The sequence below is a fragment of the Salmo salar genome, chromosome ssa29 (assembly GCF_905237065.1).
Source record: "Salmo salar chromosome ssa29, Ssal_v3.1, whole genome shotgun sequence".
In the NCBI taxonomy this organism is placed as follows: Eukaryota; Metazoa; Chordata; class Actinopteri; order Salmoniformes; family Salmonidae; genus Salmo; species Salmo salar.
The window spans coordinates 19,296,792-19,317,572 of NC_059470.1; the positions used below are offsets into that span (position 1 = coordinate 19,296,792).

The 20,781-nt window shown below is 43.7% G+C and overlaps 1 protein-coding gene across 1 annotated transcript in view; it reads left to right on the plus strand.

Moving 5' to 3' along the window:
* Nucleotides 1-20,781, plus strand: part of kcnh2b (potassium voltage-gated channel, subfamily H (eag-related), member 2b) — a 295,672-nt gene that overhangs the window by 269,993 nt on the left and 4,898 nt on the right. The window contains exons 6-13 of the mRNA XM_014181110.2: nt 2,448-2,870; nt 3,870-4,260; nt 15,073-15,272; nt 17,572-17,824; nt 18,862-19,055; nt 19,253-19,355; nt 19,704-19,979; nt 20,116-20,299. Of these exons, the coding sequence (XP_014036585.2) occupies nt 2,448-2,870; nt 3,870-4,260; nt 15,073-15,272; nt 17,572-17,824; nt 18,862-19,055; nt 19,253-19,355; nt 19,704-19,979; nt 20,116-20,299 (2,024 nt within the window). The remainder of the gene's footprint in view (nt 1-2,447; nt 2,871-3,869; nt 4,261-15,072; nt 15,273-17,571; nt 17,825-18,861; nt 19,056-19,252; nt 19,356-19,703; nt 19,980-20,115; nt 20,300-20,781) is intronic.

The window sequence follows — 20,781 nt, forward strand, 5'->3', positions numbered from 1 at the left end:
TGACCGCGGCAGCTTTCCAATCTTTGGAATCTCAGACGATAAAAAAGAGAGGTTGAACAGGTTAGTAATAGGGGTTGCAACAATTTTGGCAGATAACGTTAGAAAGAGAGGGTCCAGATTGTCTAGCCCGGCTGATTTGTATGGGTCGTTTCTGGAAAGTCGTATATTTCGGGATTAACCACAAATATTCTCTGCATTCATTTTCTACTTCTTTTTATCCCCTTTCACTGAAGCAAGTTAATCAAGTGCGTGTCGAAATTGTGCAATTCTTCATATTTGCATTAATCCGCGTGCTAATATTACAACCTGATTTGTGTAGCCGGTTTAAAATGTGATTTGTGTAGCCGGTTTAAAATGTGATATGTATAGCCAGTTTAAAATGTGATTTGTATAGCCAGTTTAAAATGTGATTTGTATAGGCAGTTTAAAATGTGATTTGTGTAGCTGGTTTAAAATGTGATATGTATAGCCAGTTTAAAATGTGATTTGTATAGCCAGTTTAAAATGTGATTTGTATAGCCAGTTTAAAATGTGATTTGTGTAGCCGGTTTAAAATGTGATTTGTATAGCCAGTTTAAAATGTGATTGTGTAGCCGGTTTAAAATGTGATTTGTGTAGCCGGTTTAAAATGTGATTTGTACAGCCGGTTTAAAATGTGATTTGTGTAGCCGGTTTAAAATGTGATTTGTGTAGCCGGTTTAAAATGTGATTTGTATAGCCGGTTTAAAATGTGATTTGTATAGCCGGTTTAAAATGTGATTTGTATAGCCGGTTTAAAATGTGATTTGTATAGCCGGTTTAAAATGTGATTTGTGTAGCCGGTTTAAAATGCGATTTGTATAGCCGGTTTAAAATGGGATTTGTGTAGGAGGTTTAAAATGTGATTGTGTAGCCGGTTTAGAATGTGATTTGTGTAGCCAGTTCAAAATGTGATTTGTGTAGCCGGTTTAAAATGTGATTTGTGTAGCCGGTTTAAAATGCGATTTGTATAGCCGGTTTAAAATGTGATTTGTGTAGGAGGTTTAAAATGTGATTGTGTAGCCGGTTTAGAATGTGATTTGTGTAGCCAGTTCAAAATGTGATTTGTGTAGCCGGTTTAAAAATGTGATTTGTATAGCCGGTTTAAAATGTGATTTGTATAGCCGGTTTAAAAATCTGATTTGTAAAGCCGGTTTAAAATCTGATTTGTAAGCCGGTTTAAAATGTGATTTGTATAGCCGGTTTAAAATCTGATTTGTGTGTGCGTGTGTGAGTGCCTCTGGGCGAGTGACATGAGACACTGTCAAAGCAGCTTGTGTGTTTTCAGCTAGCTACAAGTGTATTCTGTTGCAATATGCTTGTACAGATGGTTAGAGAACGTCTGTCAATCTGTCCTCTCCTGGGGATGTGTGTGTTCAAGGCAGGGAGGCTGTTCTACTTAACCTGGGAAATGGGAGGTCAGACCCACCAGTGCACACAAGAAGTAGTGAAGCTCTTGGCTACAGTTGGCTCCTTTAAAAATGGTTTACCTTTGGATTTCGGAATCGGTTAGCGTTGGGTAAAGCTTCATTTTACTGCCCTTTTTTCAGCTGAATGCACTATACCTATATAGTAGCTAAGATGTTATGTGACATAGTATGTAACAAGTGTAACAGAAATGGTATTATTCTATTCACAGCATCATGCCCTTGTTATGATATAGCCTAGCAGTGTTATTGAGACAGTGTCTGTCTGTTAGATGTTGGGTCGTGAGTGGGAGATGTACTGAGTTATGTCTGTGTCCCATTATTACTAATCAGTTCAACACACCATCCTGGCTGCGTGATTCACTACTGTTTAATTCTGGGAGACCAGAGGAAATAACTCTCTCTTTGTGATTAGTTTCATTTTTCATTGCTGCTGACTGGAGTTGGAATACATTACTGAAACAAATCCAATCCACTGGAAATGCATGCTCTGACTATGAATTTGACTGTTAATGTGCATGTGTGTGAGTGTTCATGTGCGTGCATGTGGGTTTGAGCGTTTGTTTGTTCCGTTCTGCTTCAGGGATTACTTTAGGAGAGTCCTTCCTATCACAACAGCTTCCTTCAGCCTCACTGGACACTGAACATTGCTCTAATTGTGAAACGTTGTTGTTTCCCCTCCAAAAGAATAAAGCACATGCGGTCCAAGGAACTCCTGTCTATTCCATGCTACCTTATACAGGGTCACAGATGCGTTATGAGGCGATATTGTGAGGTTTTGGGGAAACATTCATATTGTCCTTCCCTGCCCACTTCTTTCTTTCTTTCTTTCTTTCTTTCTTTCTTTCTTTCTTTCTTTCTTTCTTTCTTTCTTTCTTTCTTTCTTTCTTTCTTTCTTTCTTTCTTTCTTTCTTTCTTTCTTTCTTTCTTTCTTTCTTTCTATCATATTGACCCAACTTCTTGATCAGAAAGTCTTACCCCTCCCCCTCTCTCTCCCACCAGGTGCTGTCGCTGGGTGCTGACGTCCTGCCAGAATACAAGCTCCAGGCCCCTCGCATCCACAAGTGGACCGTCCTCCACTACAGCCCCTTCAAGGCGGTGTGGGACTGGCTCATCCTGCTGCTGGTCATCTACACGGCTATCTTGACCCCCTACTCCGCCGCCTTCCTCCTCAACGACCACGAGGAGGCTGCTATGGTGAACTGTGGCTACTCGTGCTCGCCGCTCAACGTGGTTGACCTAATCGTGGACATCATGTTCATCGTGGACATCGTCATTAACTTCAGGACGACATACGTCAATACTAACGACGAGGTGGTCAGCGCCCCGCTGAGGATAGCGGTCCATTACTTCAAGGGCTGGTTCCTTATCGACATGGTGGCAGCCATTCCCTTCGACCTGCTCATCTACCGCAGTGGAGAGGAGGTGAGGAAGTGGGAGGAGGGGAAGGGCATTGTGGGTAAAGGAGTTTTGTGAGGACTACTGTGTGTTGGAATGCATCTTGGGTTATGAAGATTGTCAGATGTTATGATGGCCTACTTAAGGCCTACATTGTACTGTTGACTCGATGCCTAAAGAACTGTGGTTGAGACTTGAATTGAAAGGTTTGATTCCGTATTAAAGGGTGGTTAGATCCTGTATAGAGCTCTATAGAAAATCAACAAGGACCAATGAAAACTATTTGCATTGAGCTTTTGGGACCTCCAAAGTCAAATCTCCCTTTGAGAACTCCATCATTTATGGACCTCCAATTAATTAAAAGTAAGGGATATCCACTCGAAGTCTGTGGAGCAGAAAAACAACTGTGAAAGGTTGTACTTTCAACCTTCTTGCCAATGTTTAATTAATTGAACCTGAAGTGGCCAGTGAGCCAAGGAAGTGGACATTTTCCCCAGAAGAGGACTAAAATGTCTTGCAAAGTGAGGAACTAGGCTTTCTGCCAAGTAGGGAAGTAATCAAGGCCTTATTTATTTTGTGTATTGACGCGGTGGGGGCTCCTTAAGACAAGTGTAATTGGTGGGAACTGAACTGAACCCACTAACAGCACAGTATATAATAGAGTGGATTTAACTGCTGCTGAGGGATTGGGATTGGTTACAAGTTTGGGGCAGAGGGTGATTTGCACATTCTGTACATTTCAGTAAGGTTGTTTATCCTAAATGGACAATAAAGCTTTAAAACTTTGAGCTGACTTCCTAAATCAGGGGTGGCCAACTTTATCTGCAGAAGGCCCAGACTTTTGACTTTTGTTCCAGTCAAGCAGTCACACACCTGATTCAACCAGTCAACTAATAACAGTCTTCAATCAAGACATAGATGAGATGAATCAGCTGGGTTAAAGCTTGGCTGGAGCAAAAGCCTGCAACACGGGCCCTGACAAGGTAAGATCGGACACTAAACAAACCATTTCTCCTCTCCTGCCAGACGACTACTCTGATAGGCCTGCTGAAGACAGCCCGCCTCCTGCGGCTGGTGCGCGTGGCGAGGAAGCTGGACCGCTACTCGGAGTATGGCGCCGCCGTCCTCTTCCTGCTCATGTGTACATTCGCCCTTATCGCCCACTGGCTGGCGTGCATCTGGTACGCCATCGGCAGCGTGGAGCGCAACGGCAGCATTGGCTGGCTCCACACGCTGGGCGAGTCTTTGGGGAAACACTACAACGAGACGGTGCAGGGCTCGGGCCCTTCCATAAAGGACAAGTACGTGACGGCACTCTACTTCACCTTCTCCAGTCTGACCAGCGTGGGCTTTGGCAACGTCTCCCCCAACACCAACTCTGAGAAGATCTTCTCCATCTGCGTCATGCTTATCGGATGTAAGTAGGGGGGGGGGGAGATACTGTGATTTGATTGGTTAGTAATGTGGTGGCTCCGCCTCTGCTCAAATTGAATTGTTCCTTGTTTTGTTGCAGTGTTTGCTATCTTGGTAGCTGCTAACACTTTGAATGAACATTTGGGATAAAAACAGGTTTAGTGTTAGGGTCAAGATTACAGTTCTATGTCTAAAAAAGGCCCATAAAGAAGGACTGTTTTATATTTCTGCCTCACCAAGCAAATCCCGCTCAGTTCTGCAGCATTGGGAGTGCAGAGATGATTCTGTCACGTTACAATATAAAGTGGATGATTATGCTTACTATGCAGTCGCGAGTCTGACAGTGTTAACACAAGGTCAAAATGTTTTCTTGTAAAATAAGCAATTAAGTATTTTTTTCTAATGAAACTGGATTTAATTAAGCCATTTATCATTTCGTGTCTTAATATATTAGCTAAATATTCCCTAGTAAGACATAAGCTAATATCTTTTTAATAAAAATACACTTATCAAAATATCTTCCTCTCCATGAAACAATTTCCTTCATCGTGTTTGCCTGTAGACACACACACACGCGCGCGCATGTGCGCGCTAACGATCATGTGGAGCAGGAAGAAAGCTATAACGATAATGACCAGATTTCTTTACAGATCTCTACAGAGTTAACACACATATGGAGATGATTGTTCATCACTCACACCTTGATGTTACAGCCATCCATATACAGAACCAGTCAAAGGTTTGGACACGCCTTCTCATTTCAGGGTCTTTCTTTATTTGTATTGAGATTCTTCAAAGTAGCCACCCTTTGCCTTGACGACAGCTTCGCACACTCTTGGCAAAAAAAAGTATGTTTTTGCTTTGTCATTATGGGGTATTGTGTGTAGATTAATGATGAACAAGAAACTATTTAATCCATTTTAGAATAAGGCAGTAACGTAACAAAATGTGGAAAAAGTCAAGGGGTCTGAATACTTTCCGAAGGCACTGTACATGTAAAGACGAGATTAAATCAACAATAGTCTGATGGGTAACAATATTAGCCTATCACTTTAATTATATCTTATCACTTGTGAATGATGCCCAGCATAAGAAACGATGCCTTTTTTTGCGACTTTTTCAAATCATAGTCGCACACCTCATGTAGCCTTGCCCATAGGCATATAGGTTTTAATAAGGTTTGTATCACAACTAGTGGCCAAATAACTTCTTCAAATTAAGCACATGAATCCTCTTTACAAGGGGTGTAGAGCCTAACTAGCATACATAAGCAACGCGTGAGTTTCAAGTTAGTGGAAGATACTTTTGTTACCATAAAAATGTACCTTTAAAATCAAATCAAATTTCAAATCAAATGTATTTATATAGCCCTTCTTACATCAGCTGATATCTCAAAGTGCTGTACAGAAACCCAGCCTAAAACCCCAAACAGCAAGTAATGCAGGTGTAGAAGCACAGTGGCTAGGAAAAACTCCCTAGAAAGGCCAAAACCTAGGAAGAAACCTAGAGAGGACCCAGGCTATGAGGGGTGGCCAGTCCTCTACTTGCTGTGCCGGGTGGAGATTATAACAGAACATGGCCAAGATGTTCAAATGTTCATAAATGACCAGCATGGTCAAATAATAATAATCACAGTAGTTGTCGAGGGTGCAACAAGTCAGTTGGCTTTTCATAGCCGATCATTGAGAGTATCTCTACCGCTCCTGCTGTCTCTAGAGAGTTGAAAACAGCAGGTCTGGGACAGGTAGCACGTCCGGTGAACAGGTCAGGGTTCCATAGCCGCAGGCAGAACAGTTGAAACTGGAGCAGCAGCACAGCCAGGTGGACTGGGGACAGCAAGGAGTCATCATGCCAGGTAGTCCTGAGGCATGGTCCTAGGGCTCAGGTCCTCCCGAGAGAGAGAAAGAAAGAAATAGAGAAAGAGAGAATTAGAGAGAGCATACTTAAATTCACACAGGACACCGGATAAGACAGGAGAAATACTCCAGATATAACAGACTGACCCTAGCCCCCCGACACATAAACTACTGCAGCATAAATACTGGACGCTGAGACAGGAGGGGTCAAGAGACACTGTGGCCCCATCCGATGATACCCCCAGACAGGGCCAAACAGGCAGTATATAACCCCACCCAATTTGCCAAAGCACAGCCCCCACACCACTAGACAAATAATAAAAGCATTACATGCATAATTGCATTTGTGGTCACTTTTGATAATGGTGTTTTCCGCTAATGGAACATTCGCGTTTATAGCCTACTGCCATGTGCACATTGCTGTGCTTATAATGTGAAGAAATAGCCTAATAGTTTATCAACATTTTGGGCTAAACGTTCTGATCTGTTGCGTCAGCCACATTGTGTAAAAAAGTTTTTTTGATGCTATTGGTTGTATTCATTTGTGATCTATCGCATCCCACAACTGTCCCAGACTATGTTTGGAATATTTATTTCTCGCACAGAATCGACTTTTGTACTATGGGGGATAGTATATTGTCATAGGCTAGTGCTTTTACTGTTCGTTAGACCTACTCATCTTGTTGGCTGTCGAAAAGTAAATGTGGACAGTTCTTCCAATATCTTCAATATGCACCTTGGAATTGGATAAGGACACGCACAGTTGTGTCCCCGATGTGCCTGTCTTCACTTGTAGCCTGTGAGAAAGACCCGATCACGTGATGGAGTGTGCAGCACTCAAGGAGAAGGGCACAACGGCCACTGGCTACAAAATGCATGGATTTTTTTTAGGGTGCATTACGGCCACACAAAGGGGATGCCACAGTGAAATTCTAGGCATTATCAAGTGCTTCTCAAATTGTGAATGAGTGACTGATGTAGTGTGTACAGCATGCATAAAAAACAAAGCAGAGCTCATGCCTTTCAAGCGACTTTTTTCAAATCATCATTAGAGTCGCATCATGCAGCCTTACAATGTGTTAAAAATCTAAACATGGGGGATCACGTGACCCTTGAACGAGATGGCCGCATGAACTAAGAGCTCCGCACAAGTAGTTTCCAATTTCTAATCTTACCTCCACTTCAAGTTTAAACTCCATTAGCTTTAGTCAAAAAGTCATGGCGGCTACAAAAGGCGACATTACAGGTGACATTTTTACCCGGACTCGAGCATTAGTGACGGAAAAAGCCTCCAAGACAGCAGCTAGCTTCAGAAAAAGCTAGCGCCATTAGCCAGGAGCAAGAGGACCCGTTCCCCCCCCGAGGCCCAACGAATGCCAACCTCGCACTCTGTCGAAGACATCCTTTCTGAGCTGAGATCCCAACGTATAGAACTCAACATTAAATTAGATGCCATTAACTCTCAGCTCAGTGCGATAGGGGGCAAGGTGACAATCCTGGAAAATGCTTTGGAATGACATCAACAACAAGAACCATAAATGCGGGGCGCCTGGGCGAGGCAGAGGGGCGAATCCTATCCATGGAAAACTTATTGACAGACGCCTACGGAAACAATAGCATATGCTAAAAGAAATAAGAGCATCTGGAAGAGAAAACAGAGGACCTGGAAAACAGGGGGCGAAGGAATAATTGTGTCCTATTAAATCTGGGCGAAAAAGAAGGAGGGAAACATGCCACTGATCCGCTACTTGCAAGACAAACTTCCCGAGTGGCTCCACCTGTCCACCGACAGGCCCATAGAACTCGAGAGAGCTCACCGAGCATTGAGGCCCCCACCAGCAGCCAGACAAATACCGCGCCCAATCACCATACGTTTCCTGAGATTCACCGACAAGGAACGAGTCCTACAGGCAGCGAAAATCAACACCATTACAGTGGGAAACGCCAAACTCACTTTACACCAGGACCTGTCAGCTGGAATACGCCGAAAGCGCCGAGAGTTTGACGAGGTGAAGAAATACTCCATTGACCGAGGCATCTTTAGGGGATTCAAATACCCAAACGAGCTCAGGATTCTTCACCAAGGAGCCCTGCGACACTTCAAAACTCCCGAAGAGGCAAAACGTTTTTTGAAAGACAATCCTGGTCAATGAGAAATGGACCAATGACTAAATGTGATTACTGTTATTAATAAAGGAGGTAAGACAACATATAGCCAACTTCCAAAGACCCACCCGTCTCGCTAAATGTCATTATAGCCGTCTAATCTATATTTATTTTCCTTTAGCTGAGAGGGATAGGCTCTATAGCCTAACCTAGGCCTACTAACGTTTCAGCCTACTTTTATTTCCCTTTTTTTTGCTATTATTACTTGTGGTTCCCTATGTCCCTTGGGAGAGGTATATGTAGGCTGGGCTATTGATTTTATTTTCTCCCTCTTTTAATGTGGTCTGGACGGGGGCTACGTTGTCATTTACTCAATGCGGGGCGGAGAGGAGAGGATGAGGCATTTCTTTGGTAAGGAGGGGGAGACGTTGTGCGTTGCTAACTGTTCCCGTTTTTTAGTTTTTTTCGGAACACAGAATTGAGACTGAGCAGGGGGAGTAATAGATCCAACGGGATATGTCGAGTTGTTTGGGAACTCGGCTGGGGTGTTCAGAGATTGTTATTTTATGTACACCATTTATTTTCCCATTATGTGAACGCAGCTGTAACTATTATCCACCTTTACCCAGAGATGACTTGCACTAAAGTTCGATTACTGTTCGATGACGATGACTAGTACCTTAAATCTATTGACATGGAACTGCCATGGTCTAGGTCATGCAATAAAACGGAAAAGGGTACTATGTGCTCTAAAAAAGGAAAAAGCAGACATCGCGCTATTACAAGAGACACACCTCTGTGATGCTGAACATGCCAAACTCCGCAGAGCTTGGGTGGGACAGGTGTATTTCTCATCTTTCAAATCAAACAGTAGAGGTACAGCCATACTTATCCATAAGAATGTTCCATTCATAATTGACAAAAAAATATCTGATCTGGAGGGGAGATTTATTTTGATAACTGGGTCACTGTATGGACAACCAATTACTATCTTAAACATATACGCCCCTAACACAGATACTCCAGCTTACATGTCAAAAATGATAACCCTGTTCAATGAGCATTGTGTTTCCTTTGTACCCTTAACCCAACCCTAGACAAATCATCTCAAGTCCCCACCACAAATCCTAGATCTGCAAAGATGTTGAACTCTCTTACTAAAGAGATGGGACTGATAGATATCTGGAGAGAGACTAATAGCTCATCTATGGACTATACATACTACTCTAATGTCCATAACACCTACTCCTGTATAGATTAAATTTTTATCCCAAAGAGTTTCATAAATTCAGCCACGTGTACAATCGGAACCATAGCACTTTCAGATCACGCCTTTGTCCACCTCCGCTTTGACCTCTGCAAAAACATCCCGAGGTCAAAGAGCTGGAAATTCAACACCTCCATGTTATCAAACGAAGCGTTCCATACATTGGTAACTACATAGATAGACAACTACACGCAAGACAACAAAGATTCTCCTGTTTCTCCAGCCACAATGTGGGACGCTGCTAAAGCCACACTAAGAGGTCATCTAATTGCATATGCTTCCTCTAAGAAAAGAGCAATGGAAGCACACAGGCTAGATCTTGAGAGGGAGCTGGAATGCTGTGAAAAAGTACATAAACAATCCCCAGGCAGCACCTCCTGGAGTCAACTTAAAGCAGCCAAAGCCAAACTGAATTTGGACTATACTCGGAAGATTAAAAAATTGTTTTCTTTACTAAACAGAAATACCATGAGTATAGCAATAGGCCGAGTAGATTGCTTGCTTACCAATTAAAAAAAGAGCAGTCAGAGCGTACAATCATGGCTATCCGAACAGCAGAGGACGAGGTCACATATGACCCAAAAAAGATACATTTAACTTTTCATGACTTTTACTGCAGACTATATACCTCTGAGAGAAAACACACGGAGGCAGAACTCCATTCCTTCCTAGAGGGAATCTCGCTACCTAAATTAACAGAGACCGACCAAGAAGATCTCAACTCCCCCTTCACTCATGAGGAGGTCCTGGAGGCAATTACCTCCATGCCACCTAATAAGTCCCCAGGCCCAGATGGATTCCCCAGAGAGTTCTATAAAGCATTTTGGCCCCAGCTTAGCCCTATTTTCATGCCAATGCTGGAGGATTTTTGCAAAAACGGAGTTCTCCCAGACTCAATGCACACAGCTCGCATTACAGTGTTGCTCAAAAAAGACAAGGACCCTCTATCCTGCTCGTCCTTCTGGCCCATAAGCTTGTTGGATTTCGACTACAAAATAATTACCAAATTGCTCGCCAAAAGACTAAACACTCTTCTTCCCAAAATAATAAAAGCGGACCAAACTGGAATTATTAGAGACAGATACTCTTCTGATAACATTCGCCGTCTTTTTGATATTATTGATCAAGTAAACGCACAGAAGACCCCTGTCCTGCTGGCTTCACTGGATGCTGAGAAGGTGTTCGACAGGATGGAGTGGAGCTTTCTGTTCTTAGTCTTAGAAAAGTTCAATATGGGCCCAAACTTTATTAAATGGATCAAATCACTATACTCTCATCCAAATGCCATGGTGACTACTAACAGACTGAACTCTGACAGATTCCCTTTGGGACGGGGCACAAGACAAGGGTGCTCGCTGTCCCCCCTGCTCTACTTGTTGGGGACGGAGCCTCTGGCAGAGTTGATAAGGAGCAATCCAAGTATTATGGGTGCTTCTGCAGGCGGCCTGCAGCACAAGATTTCGCTCTACGCGGATGATGTCTTGCTCTACATATCTAACCCTGAGAAATCCCTCCCATTTTAGACACAATTGCTCAGTATGGCAAGTTTTCAGGTTATAAGATAATTTTTAACAAATCCACTGTCTGCCCTCTCAATATTACACTCACCAGCTCTATGAAGACACTATGTCCATTCCAATGGAAGACACAGGGGTTTCAATACCTTGGGATCTTCATAACACCAGATCTGAATAGCCTTTTCAAGGAAAATTATCTTCCACTCCTGGATCGAATCAAGAACGATCTCCAAACCCGGATCTCCCTCCCAATTAGCTTAGTAGGAAGAATGAATGTAATCCGTATGAACATCCTCCCTAGACTGAACTATTTATTTCAGATGCTCCCATGCTATCTGCCAGTTTCCTTTTTCAAAACAACTAACCAAAGCAGCACCAAATTTATATGGGGCAATAAAAAACCTAGGATCAAGTTCTCCACTCTATCGAAACCTGAATCTAAGGGTGGTCTTGCCCTTCCCTCCCTTCAATTGTACTACTGGTCTGCCCAAATCCGCAACATGCTAACATGGATCACAAACAGACAAGAGTCAACGTGGATTCAGATAGAAGCCCAATCCTGTGGTTCATTGCCCCTAAGCTCAATTATATTCATTAATAACTTTAGTGAAGTGGGCAACATAGCCAAAACCTTTGTGATTTACAGCACCCTACTAGCGTGGAGGGACCGTAAGAAATACCTGGGCATTTCCTCCCAAATATGTTCTCACTCGCCTATAGAAGGCAACCCAGACTTGCCAAAAGCCCTGAGGGTTTCCAACTTTAACCTTTGGCATACTCTAGGAATCAGGACCTTTTCAGACCTATTTCATCAGAAAACCACTACACTGAAATCCTTTCAAGAGCTCTGCATTGAATTCAATGTGCCAAGATCCCATTTTTTTTTTTAAATATCTTCAAATTAGACATGTCATTTCCTCATTTTCTTCCAAGAGGAGGTTTAGAACTCAGTTGAATGAAGTTGAAACCCTTCTTGTCACAGCACAATCCATTAAAGGCAAAATCTCCTATATCTATAGACTCCTTTCTGAGAAAGGAGCCTCCTCCTTTACTCCTTTGAAAATAATCTGGGAAAAGGACCTTGGTCTGACTATCAGTAATGAGGTATGGGCGGAGTTTTGCGACAGGGTATACTGCTGCTCTACTAATGTAAACATGAAAGAATCTAATTACACATTTTTGTACAAATTTTATTACACTCCTTTGAGACTCCATAGAATGAAAACAGACACTTCTCCTAACTTTAAAAGATGCACCTCTGAAAGTGGAACCTATATGCATGTATTTTGGAGCTGTAGAGAGATTGCCAGATTTTGGCAATCTATACATACTGCTGCACAGAAAATACTAGATGTACAGTTTGATATGACCCCGTGTATCTATCTTCTTAATGCCCAGCAGGACTTTGTTCTTGATCCTGACAGAGAAAATTTGCTTATGACTATTACATACTTTGCTAAAAAAATGTATTCTTCTATTGTGGGCCTCTAATACCTCTCCTACATTTAAAATGTGGATTGACCAGATTGTTGACTTTCTCCCTCTTGAAAAGCTCACTTATGACCTCCACAAGAGAGGTGGAGACTCTGGTCTCCACTACTCAACTATATTTCAAATTGGACAGAGTGAATGGGGTGATTAGGGAAATGAGCAGATACATGTTGTGTAAGGTGCTGTAAAATCTAAAAATGAATTATTTGCTCGTCGTATCATCTAAGGCTGGAAATAGCTAATAAGAACCTTGATAGTGCTGCTGCAAGTTTTATATATATATTTATTTTTTATTTTTTAATAATTATTCTTTGTGTGTATGTATGTGTGTGTGTGTGTGTATATATATATTGTCGCGTTCATCGTAGTAAGTGGACCAAGGCGCAGCGGGTCGAGTGCTCATCTTAACTTTATTTGTGAACACTTATTAAACAAAACAAGAAACGAACGAACTAACAGTCTTGCAGGCTAAATACAGCAGTGCTAAGAACAACCTCCCACAACAAACACATTCCTAATTATAGGACCTTCAATCAGAGGCAACGATAGACAGCTGCCTCCAATTGAAGGCCCCAATCCCAATTACTTAAAGATCTAAACACCCTAGAATAGACATAGAAATATACAAACATAGAACAATGACCAAAACCCCGGAATACATAAACCAAACACCCCTCTACATAAACACACACTCAAAACCATATAAAACAAATACCCCCTGCCACATCCTGATCTACAGCTCCGGACTGTAGGGCGACTCTGGGAGCTCCGGACTGTAGGCCATCTCACTCAGTTCCGGACTGTAGGCCGTCTCACTCGGTTCCGGACAGTGGGCCGTCTCACTCGGTTCTGGACAGTGGGCCGTCTCACTCGGTTCCGGACAGTGGGCCATCTCTCTTGGTTCCGGACAGTGGGCCGTCTCTATACGGGGCACTGTCGCCGGAAGCTCTGGACGAGGCACTGTTGCCGGACACTCTGGACGAGGCACTGTTGCCGGAAGTTCTGGACGAGGCACTGTTGCCGGAAGTTCTGGACGAGGCACTGTTGCCGGAAGTTCTGGACGAGGCACTGTTGCCGGACACTCTGGACGAGGCACTGTTGCCGGAAGTTCTGGACGAGGCACTGTTGCCGGAAGTTCTGGACGAGGCACTGTCGTCGGAAGCTCGGGACTGGGCTGACGCGCTGGAAGCCTGGTGCGTGGTGCTGGTACTGGAGGTATCAGACTGGAGACACGTACCTCAGGGCTAGTGCGAGGAGCAGGAACAGGATACACTGGGCCGTGAAGCATTACTGGTGGTCTGGAGCATACAACCCCTACGGCCTGAGTGCTCACTCGAGCATGGCACTTGCGAGGGGCTGGAATCATTTTCACCGGATTGTTCGTGCGCATAGGCGAGATCGTGCGTACTTCCGCATAGTACGGTGCTCCTCTGATCCTCTGTTCCCCATAATAATCACGGATAGTTGGCTCAGGTCTACTGCCTGCCCTTGCCAAACTACCCGTGTGCCCCCGGCTGCCTCTCTGGCTTTTTTGCCAGCCGTGTTCCCCTGTAGCGTTCCCGGTCCTCTTCCGCCTTTCTCCATGGTCCCACTCCGGCTAATATCTCCTCCCAAGTCCAAAACTCCCGATAGTCCACCTGCTGCTCCTTTCTCCGCTGCTTGGTCCGTTGGAGGTGGGAGGTTCTGTGTGTGTATGTGTATGTATATATAATATATATATATTTTATTTTATTTATTTATTATTATTATATATATATTTTTTAAATGTATTATTATGATTTTTTTTTTAAGTCTGTCACATCTGTGAATGTGGAATGTGTTTTGTTGGTTGACTGAAAAACAAGAAAACAAAAAAACAAACAAAAAAATCTAAACATACAGTATAGCCCAACATTTATAGAACAACTCTAAATTAAGCATATAGGAATATATATTTATTTGTTTACCGCTCAACACAGAATAGCCGCATGCGCGCACTTCCTCAAATCGTTTAGAGAAAATATCCTTTCTATTTTATTCAGCTTTGTTCAATTGTATTTTTCATACTATAAAATAATGCCACGGAATTCTAAGCCAATCTTGTGTAGCCCACAGCCATTTGGCATAGCCAGATCAGGACCTAACATAAGGACAACTCAGAGTATGCTATTCTGTTCTGAAATAGACTACATTTTCTTCATATCATGTTTCTTCAGACCTGTCTAAAATAAGTAATGGATTTATTGTGATGGTGGAGGCTATATTACATGGATTTATTAGACTTTTTAAAATGTAGATGTTCCAAAGGTCTGCATCAGTAGCTTGTGTGGAAGCCAGGAGATGCTAAATGTGTTTATGTTAATTAACAGTCAATTAGTGTGAGACCGACAGTTATTTGCTTGAACAAATTTCGCGACCGCCACAGCCCTAGGCATGAAGGGCCATGGCATATACAGTCACACACATGCATGCACACATAAATACACACACACACACCTGAGATACCATAACGTTGAACTCACAGTGCCCAAGGTGTAGTAGACAGCAGTAGTATTCTATTCACAAAATCCTAACTCTCTTCTCTCCTCTCAACCCTACAGCTCTGATGTACGCCAGCATCTTTGGGAACGTGTCGGCCATCATCCAGAGGTTGTACTCGGGTACAGCGAGGTACCACACCCAGATGCTGCGGGTCCGAGAGTTCATCCGGTTCCACCAGATCCCCAACCCACTGAGGCAGCGGCTGGAGGAGTACTTCCAACACGCCTGGTCCTACACTAACGGCATCGACATGAATGCTGTGAGTGATACACACACACACACACACACACACACACAAGACAGACACACACGCACATACACACACACACCCACACACAGAACATACACATAAAGATACACACAGCACATTGACATCAACACAGTGCATAGACGTAAACACAGGGATGGGTAACTTTATTTTCAGGATCTCAGTCACGGTCTCAACTTGAAATGTGGTTGTGTATCAGCAGTCAGTCAATTACTCCATGTAAGCTAAAGTGTTTCATATTGGCAAGTTAGTCTAGCGGCCAGCTAGCTAAACTTGTAGTATGCATGGTCCAATTACCGACCCATTTATCATCTGTTATCATATTAAAAGCTGCAAACATTTGCCTCCAACCTATGGCAAAATGTGTAGAATTGCAGGAAGTTTGCTGTAAAACTGCACATTTTTCTCTCCGCCCCATGGCAAAATGAGAAGAGTTGCATGAAATGAGATATAAAATTGCTAAATCCTCTCTCCTCCCCATGGCAAAATGCAGGAAATTAATTTTAAAACTTGACTTTAATGGCAAGGTTGCCATTCCTGACATACTGTACATGAATGCTATGATTCATACACACACGGTATATTTTCTGCACAGTCTTTTAAAGACTCATTGAACTAAGAGAGGTCTGGCCTGAAAGCTGTAGTTGATTTGTGTTGATTAGGGTTGTCTGTACATATATCCTCCAATCAACTCCTCTCTCTCCCTAGGACTGAGCCTACACTCTCTCCAACATGCTTTAAGTACCAAACGCAATAATGATGTAACCATTGATTTATTACATCATGTCTGCTAAATTACTAAAATGTAAATACATTACGGAAGTGCATTTTTTTAATGCAATTTAGGAGCTAAATTCCTAACACGAAATTCCAATATTCCGTCTTAAAGTGGCAATCAACAGTTGAAACAATAGTTCTGGAGAAATTCAAAGACCGCTATGGATGCAAGGACAGACCATCCATGATATTTTTACCTTTTTTTTAGGCTGTATAGTGTTTGTTTTTGTTTAGAAACCTTTTTTTCCTTTGTCATTATGGGGTATTATGCGTAGATTGATGAGGGAAAAAACGATTTAATCCATTTTAAAATAAGGCTGTAACGTAACAAAATGTGGAAAAAGTCAAGGGGTCTGAATACTTTCCGAATGCACTTTATACACACCTGTGTGTGTGTGTGTGTGTGTGTGTGTGTGTGTGTGTGTGTGTGTGTGTGTGTGTGTGTGTGTGTGTGTGTGTGTGTGTTTGCCCCCTTTCTGATTTCTTTCTGAATACATTCCCGAATGCACTGTATTGTTCAAGAATCAATGGGTACATTTCAGTACAAAAATGGGTTAAGTAAAAGCAGATTGCCCGATTAAATCCAATGTTTAATTGTAAATGATGAAATGTAAAAGATAGAGAGATAGAGAGGAAACAAACAAACAGTCGCTTGTTAACTCACCTCCTTCATTATGTTAGGTTGAGAGTCCATTGAACTGTGTTGGATAAGTAAAAATGCTTGTTGTGGTGATTATAGTGGTTGTTGTGATGTAGCCCTGGCCTCATGTCTCTCTGACTGAAGGTCAGTCGTATACGCTGTCTTTTAATGATGAGGAAATGTGGCTGCCATGTCCGTAACAGTTTGTCTGTCTGGGCTGGGGAGAGATGGACCAATGACTGTATATATGAAAGGACAAAGCCATTGATCACGTGACACCATTCATTCCTATGTAAAGACTCAATAGCGCATTGAAGACAAATGAAGTTGGTTAAGATGGCGTCTCATGGAGACAATATGCACAGTTTCAGCTACTCCAGGAAGTGATGTTGCAGGCTAGTTCAGTGCTGCCCCCTCTCATGAAATAACTCACGTTGAACTTCCATGGCTTCAATGAGAGCGGTGTCGGATCAAGATGAGGGGGTGTTTTCGAGACATTAGTCTGGTCTGACAGCTTTGTCCCAGAGTCGCACATAGAAAAATTCCTTCTCTTTTCTCTGAAAAATTGGGGGAAGCCCCTTGCTTGAGGGGAAAATGATGAAAAATTTGTAGTAATCATTTTAACTACATAGGTAGAGCTGTAGCCTTACAAGTGAAAGTATTACTAAGGCAGATTGCTGATGAAATATTGTAATTTTTTGGGGTAAACATTTGATTTGCCGCTACATATCAGAAAATTTAATTTTCCACAGAATTTGTTTAATGTTTGTTATTCAAAGACAGCAGTGACATCTACACTGCTTGTCATAGACTCGCTAGACAGTAACACTCTATCGCTCTCTCCATCCCCCTCTCTCTCTCCCCCGCTACCAGGTGTTGAAGGGGTTTCCAGAGTGTCTCCAGGCTGACATCTGCCTCCACCTCAACCGTACCCTCCTGGAGAACTGCAAAGCCTTCAAGGGCTCCACTAAGGGCTGCCTGCGAGCCCTGGCCATGAAGTTCAAGACCACCCACGCCCCGCCCGGCGACACCCTGGTGCACGCCGGCGACGTGCTCACCGCCATCTACTTCATCTCCCGCGGCTCCATCGAGATCCTCCGAGGTGACGTGGTGGTGGCCATCTTGGGTGAGGATGATAGACGATAGGAGCTACTATTACTGTAGTATGTATCAACCCAGATAGTCCAGGTTCTACGGCTAGTTTAGCATGTATCAACCCAGATAGTCCAGGTTCTATGGCTAGTCTAGCATGTATCAACCCAGATAGTCCCGGTTCTACGGCTAGTCTAGCATGTATCAACCCAGATAGTCCCGGTTCTACGGCTAGTCTAGCATGTATCAACCCAGATAGTCCCGGTTCTACGGCTAGTCTAGCATGTATCAACCCAGATAGTCCCGGTTCTACGGCTAGTCTAGCATGTAGCAACCCAGATAGTCCAGGTTCTACGGCTAGTCTAGCATGTATCAACCCAGATAGTCCAGGTTCTACGGCTAGTCTAGCATGTATCAACCCAGATAGTCCAGGTTCTACGGCTAGTCTAGCATGTATCAACCCAGATAGTCCAGGTTCTACGGCTAGTCTAGCATGTATCAACCCAGATAGTCCAGGTTCTACGGCTAGTCTAGCATGTATCAACCCAGATAGTCCAGGTTCTACGGCTAGTCTAGCATGTATCAACCCAAATAGTCCAGGTTCTACGGCTAGTCTAGCATGTATAGGCTACCAAATGAAAGACTACAGGCACTACTGTCACTCTATAGGCTCTACTGTTGCTAGACTAGCATGTACCAAGCCAAAGGGGAAATAAATTGAAGAACAAAGTGAATTTGGTATATTCAGATATGATGTGCTAGGGAAACTCAGAGATGGTCAGAGATGGGCAAATAAGATATACAGACTTTCAAAGGCAATTCTCCCCAGCATAAATACTATATAGGCCAACACTGCCATCTACTGGGAAAAAATATGACCCAACTTATACCTCATACAGCTTCAAACTCTGGGCAGCCGAGAAGGGTGAAATGCTATTTCATTGAACAAGCACTGCTGTGTACCATTTGGAGTTATTGTACATTTGCCATGTAACTTACCAGTAATAACATAGCAGTGTAAAACATTAGCATTTTTCGATGCATGTAAAAGTGTCCTCTCTTCACTCACAGGGAAGAATGACATATTTGGCGAGCCCATCAACCTTTACGGGCGAGCTGGGAAGTCTAACGCCGATGTGAGAGCTCTGACCTACTGTGACCTCCATAAGATCCACAGAGAGGACGTCCTGGAGGTGTTAAACATGTACCCCGAGTTCTCCGACCACTTCTGGATGAACCTGGAGATCACCTTTAACCTCCGGGATGTGAGTGTCCTAACTTCCTCAAGACAGGTCAAGACCATAAAAATGCACGTTCAAATATTCATGTAGGAATGCAAATGGGTAAATGAATGAATGAATTGGTGAATTATTTCCATCGTGCATCCTCATGGAAGACCTATATAAGCCCTCTAACATCAGTTAGTGATTTTTCGAGATGTTTTCTTTGTTAATCCCTGCAGACCAATATGATTCCTGGCTCTCCAGAAAGTGACAACTCAGACTGTATAGGATTCAACAAACTGCGCAGACGCAAACTATCATTCCGGCGCCGGACAGAGAAGGGTAACCACCACATTCCCTTTCACTCCTTCATCTCTGTTCATGAGAGCAAAAACGTATTATTTCCTCTGTGGTGTCCAGAAGAAAGCCTCTAATACTCAGTGATGACTCCCATACACACTTAGTTGTTCCTCACAAATAAAGTTTTCCAATTCCATGCAGTGTCATCATCTGTCCTTGTTTCTTACATTTACAATTTAGTCATTTAGCTGATGCTCTTATCCAGAGCGACTTACAGTAAGTGCATTCACGTACTCATAGCTAGATGAGACAACCACCTTTCACACTTATAATAAGTACATTCTTCCCCAGTAAAGTCGTTATCATCAGCAACTCAACTTGTCCTCTCAGATGATGCAGATGCAGGAGAGATTAAAAAGGAAAGAGCCAATAAACCACTACGGCGGAGACGGAAGGAGGCGGCCAGTAACCAGGGGGAGGGGCCTCTGAGCTCAGTGTCCTCCCACTCCAGTGGCGACGAAGGGGAGGAGTCTGTGGTCACATGCCCTGCCCCTCCATCGGCTCTGCATGAGATGTCCCCGGCTCAGGCCACCACCCTGAACTTCAGCGACACTCCGGAGGGGGAGGGAGACCCCAAGGGGGGCAACACCTGCAATGCACTCACAGGTGGGGCTGGGCATCAATGTGGAAACAAACGACACACACACACACACACACACCTCATTAACTTCCATAGCAGACATACCCTAGGGTATACCCTGTTATTTACCCCTTTCCTCCTCTCCCCTCTCTTCACAACCAGGAGCATTTTCAGGGGTGTCCAACATCTTCAGTTTCTGGGGTGAGAGTCGGGGCAGTCGTGAGTACCAGGAGCTGCCGCGCTGCAGCCTGCCCTACCCTCCCCCTCTTAACACACCCAACATTGGCCGCAGGCAGCGCACCGAGCTGGAGAACAGACTGGACCTGCTGCAGAAGCAACTCAACAGGTACAGAGACATAGAGGGCCAGAGACATAGAGGGCCAGAGACATACAGGGCCAGAGACATAGAGGGCCAGAGACATAGAGGGCCAGAGACATAGAGGGCCCAGAGACATAGAGGGCCAGAGACATAGAGGGACAGAGACATAGAGGGCCAGAGACATAGAGGGCCAGAGACATACAGAGACAGAGACATACAGGGACAGGGACAGACATAGAGACATACAGGGACAGAGACATACTGTACAGAGACATACTGTACAGAGACAGACAGGGACAGCGACAGACAGGGACAGCGACAGACAGGGACAGCGACAGACAGGGACAGCGACAGACAGGGACAGAGACATACAGGGACAGAGACAGACAGGGACAGAGACAGACAGAGACAGACAGGAACCGAGACATACAGGGACAGAGACCTACAGCAACAGAGACATACATGGACAGAGACGGAGACATACAGGGTAGAGACAGAGACATACAGGG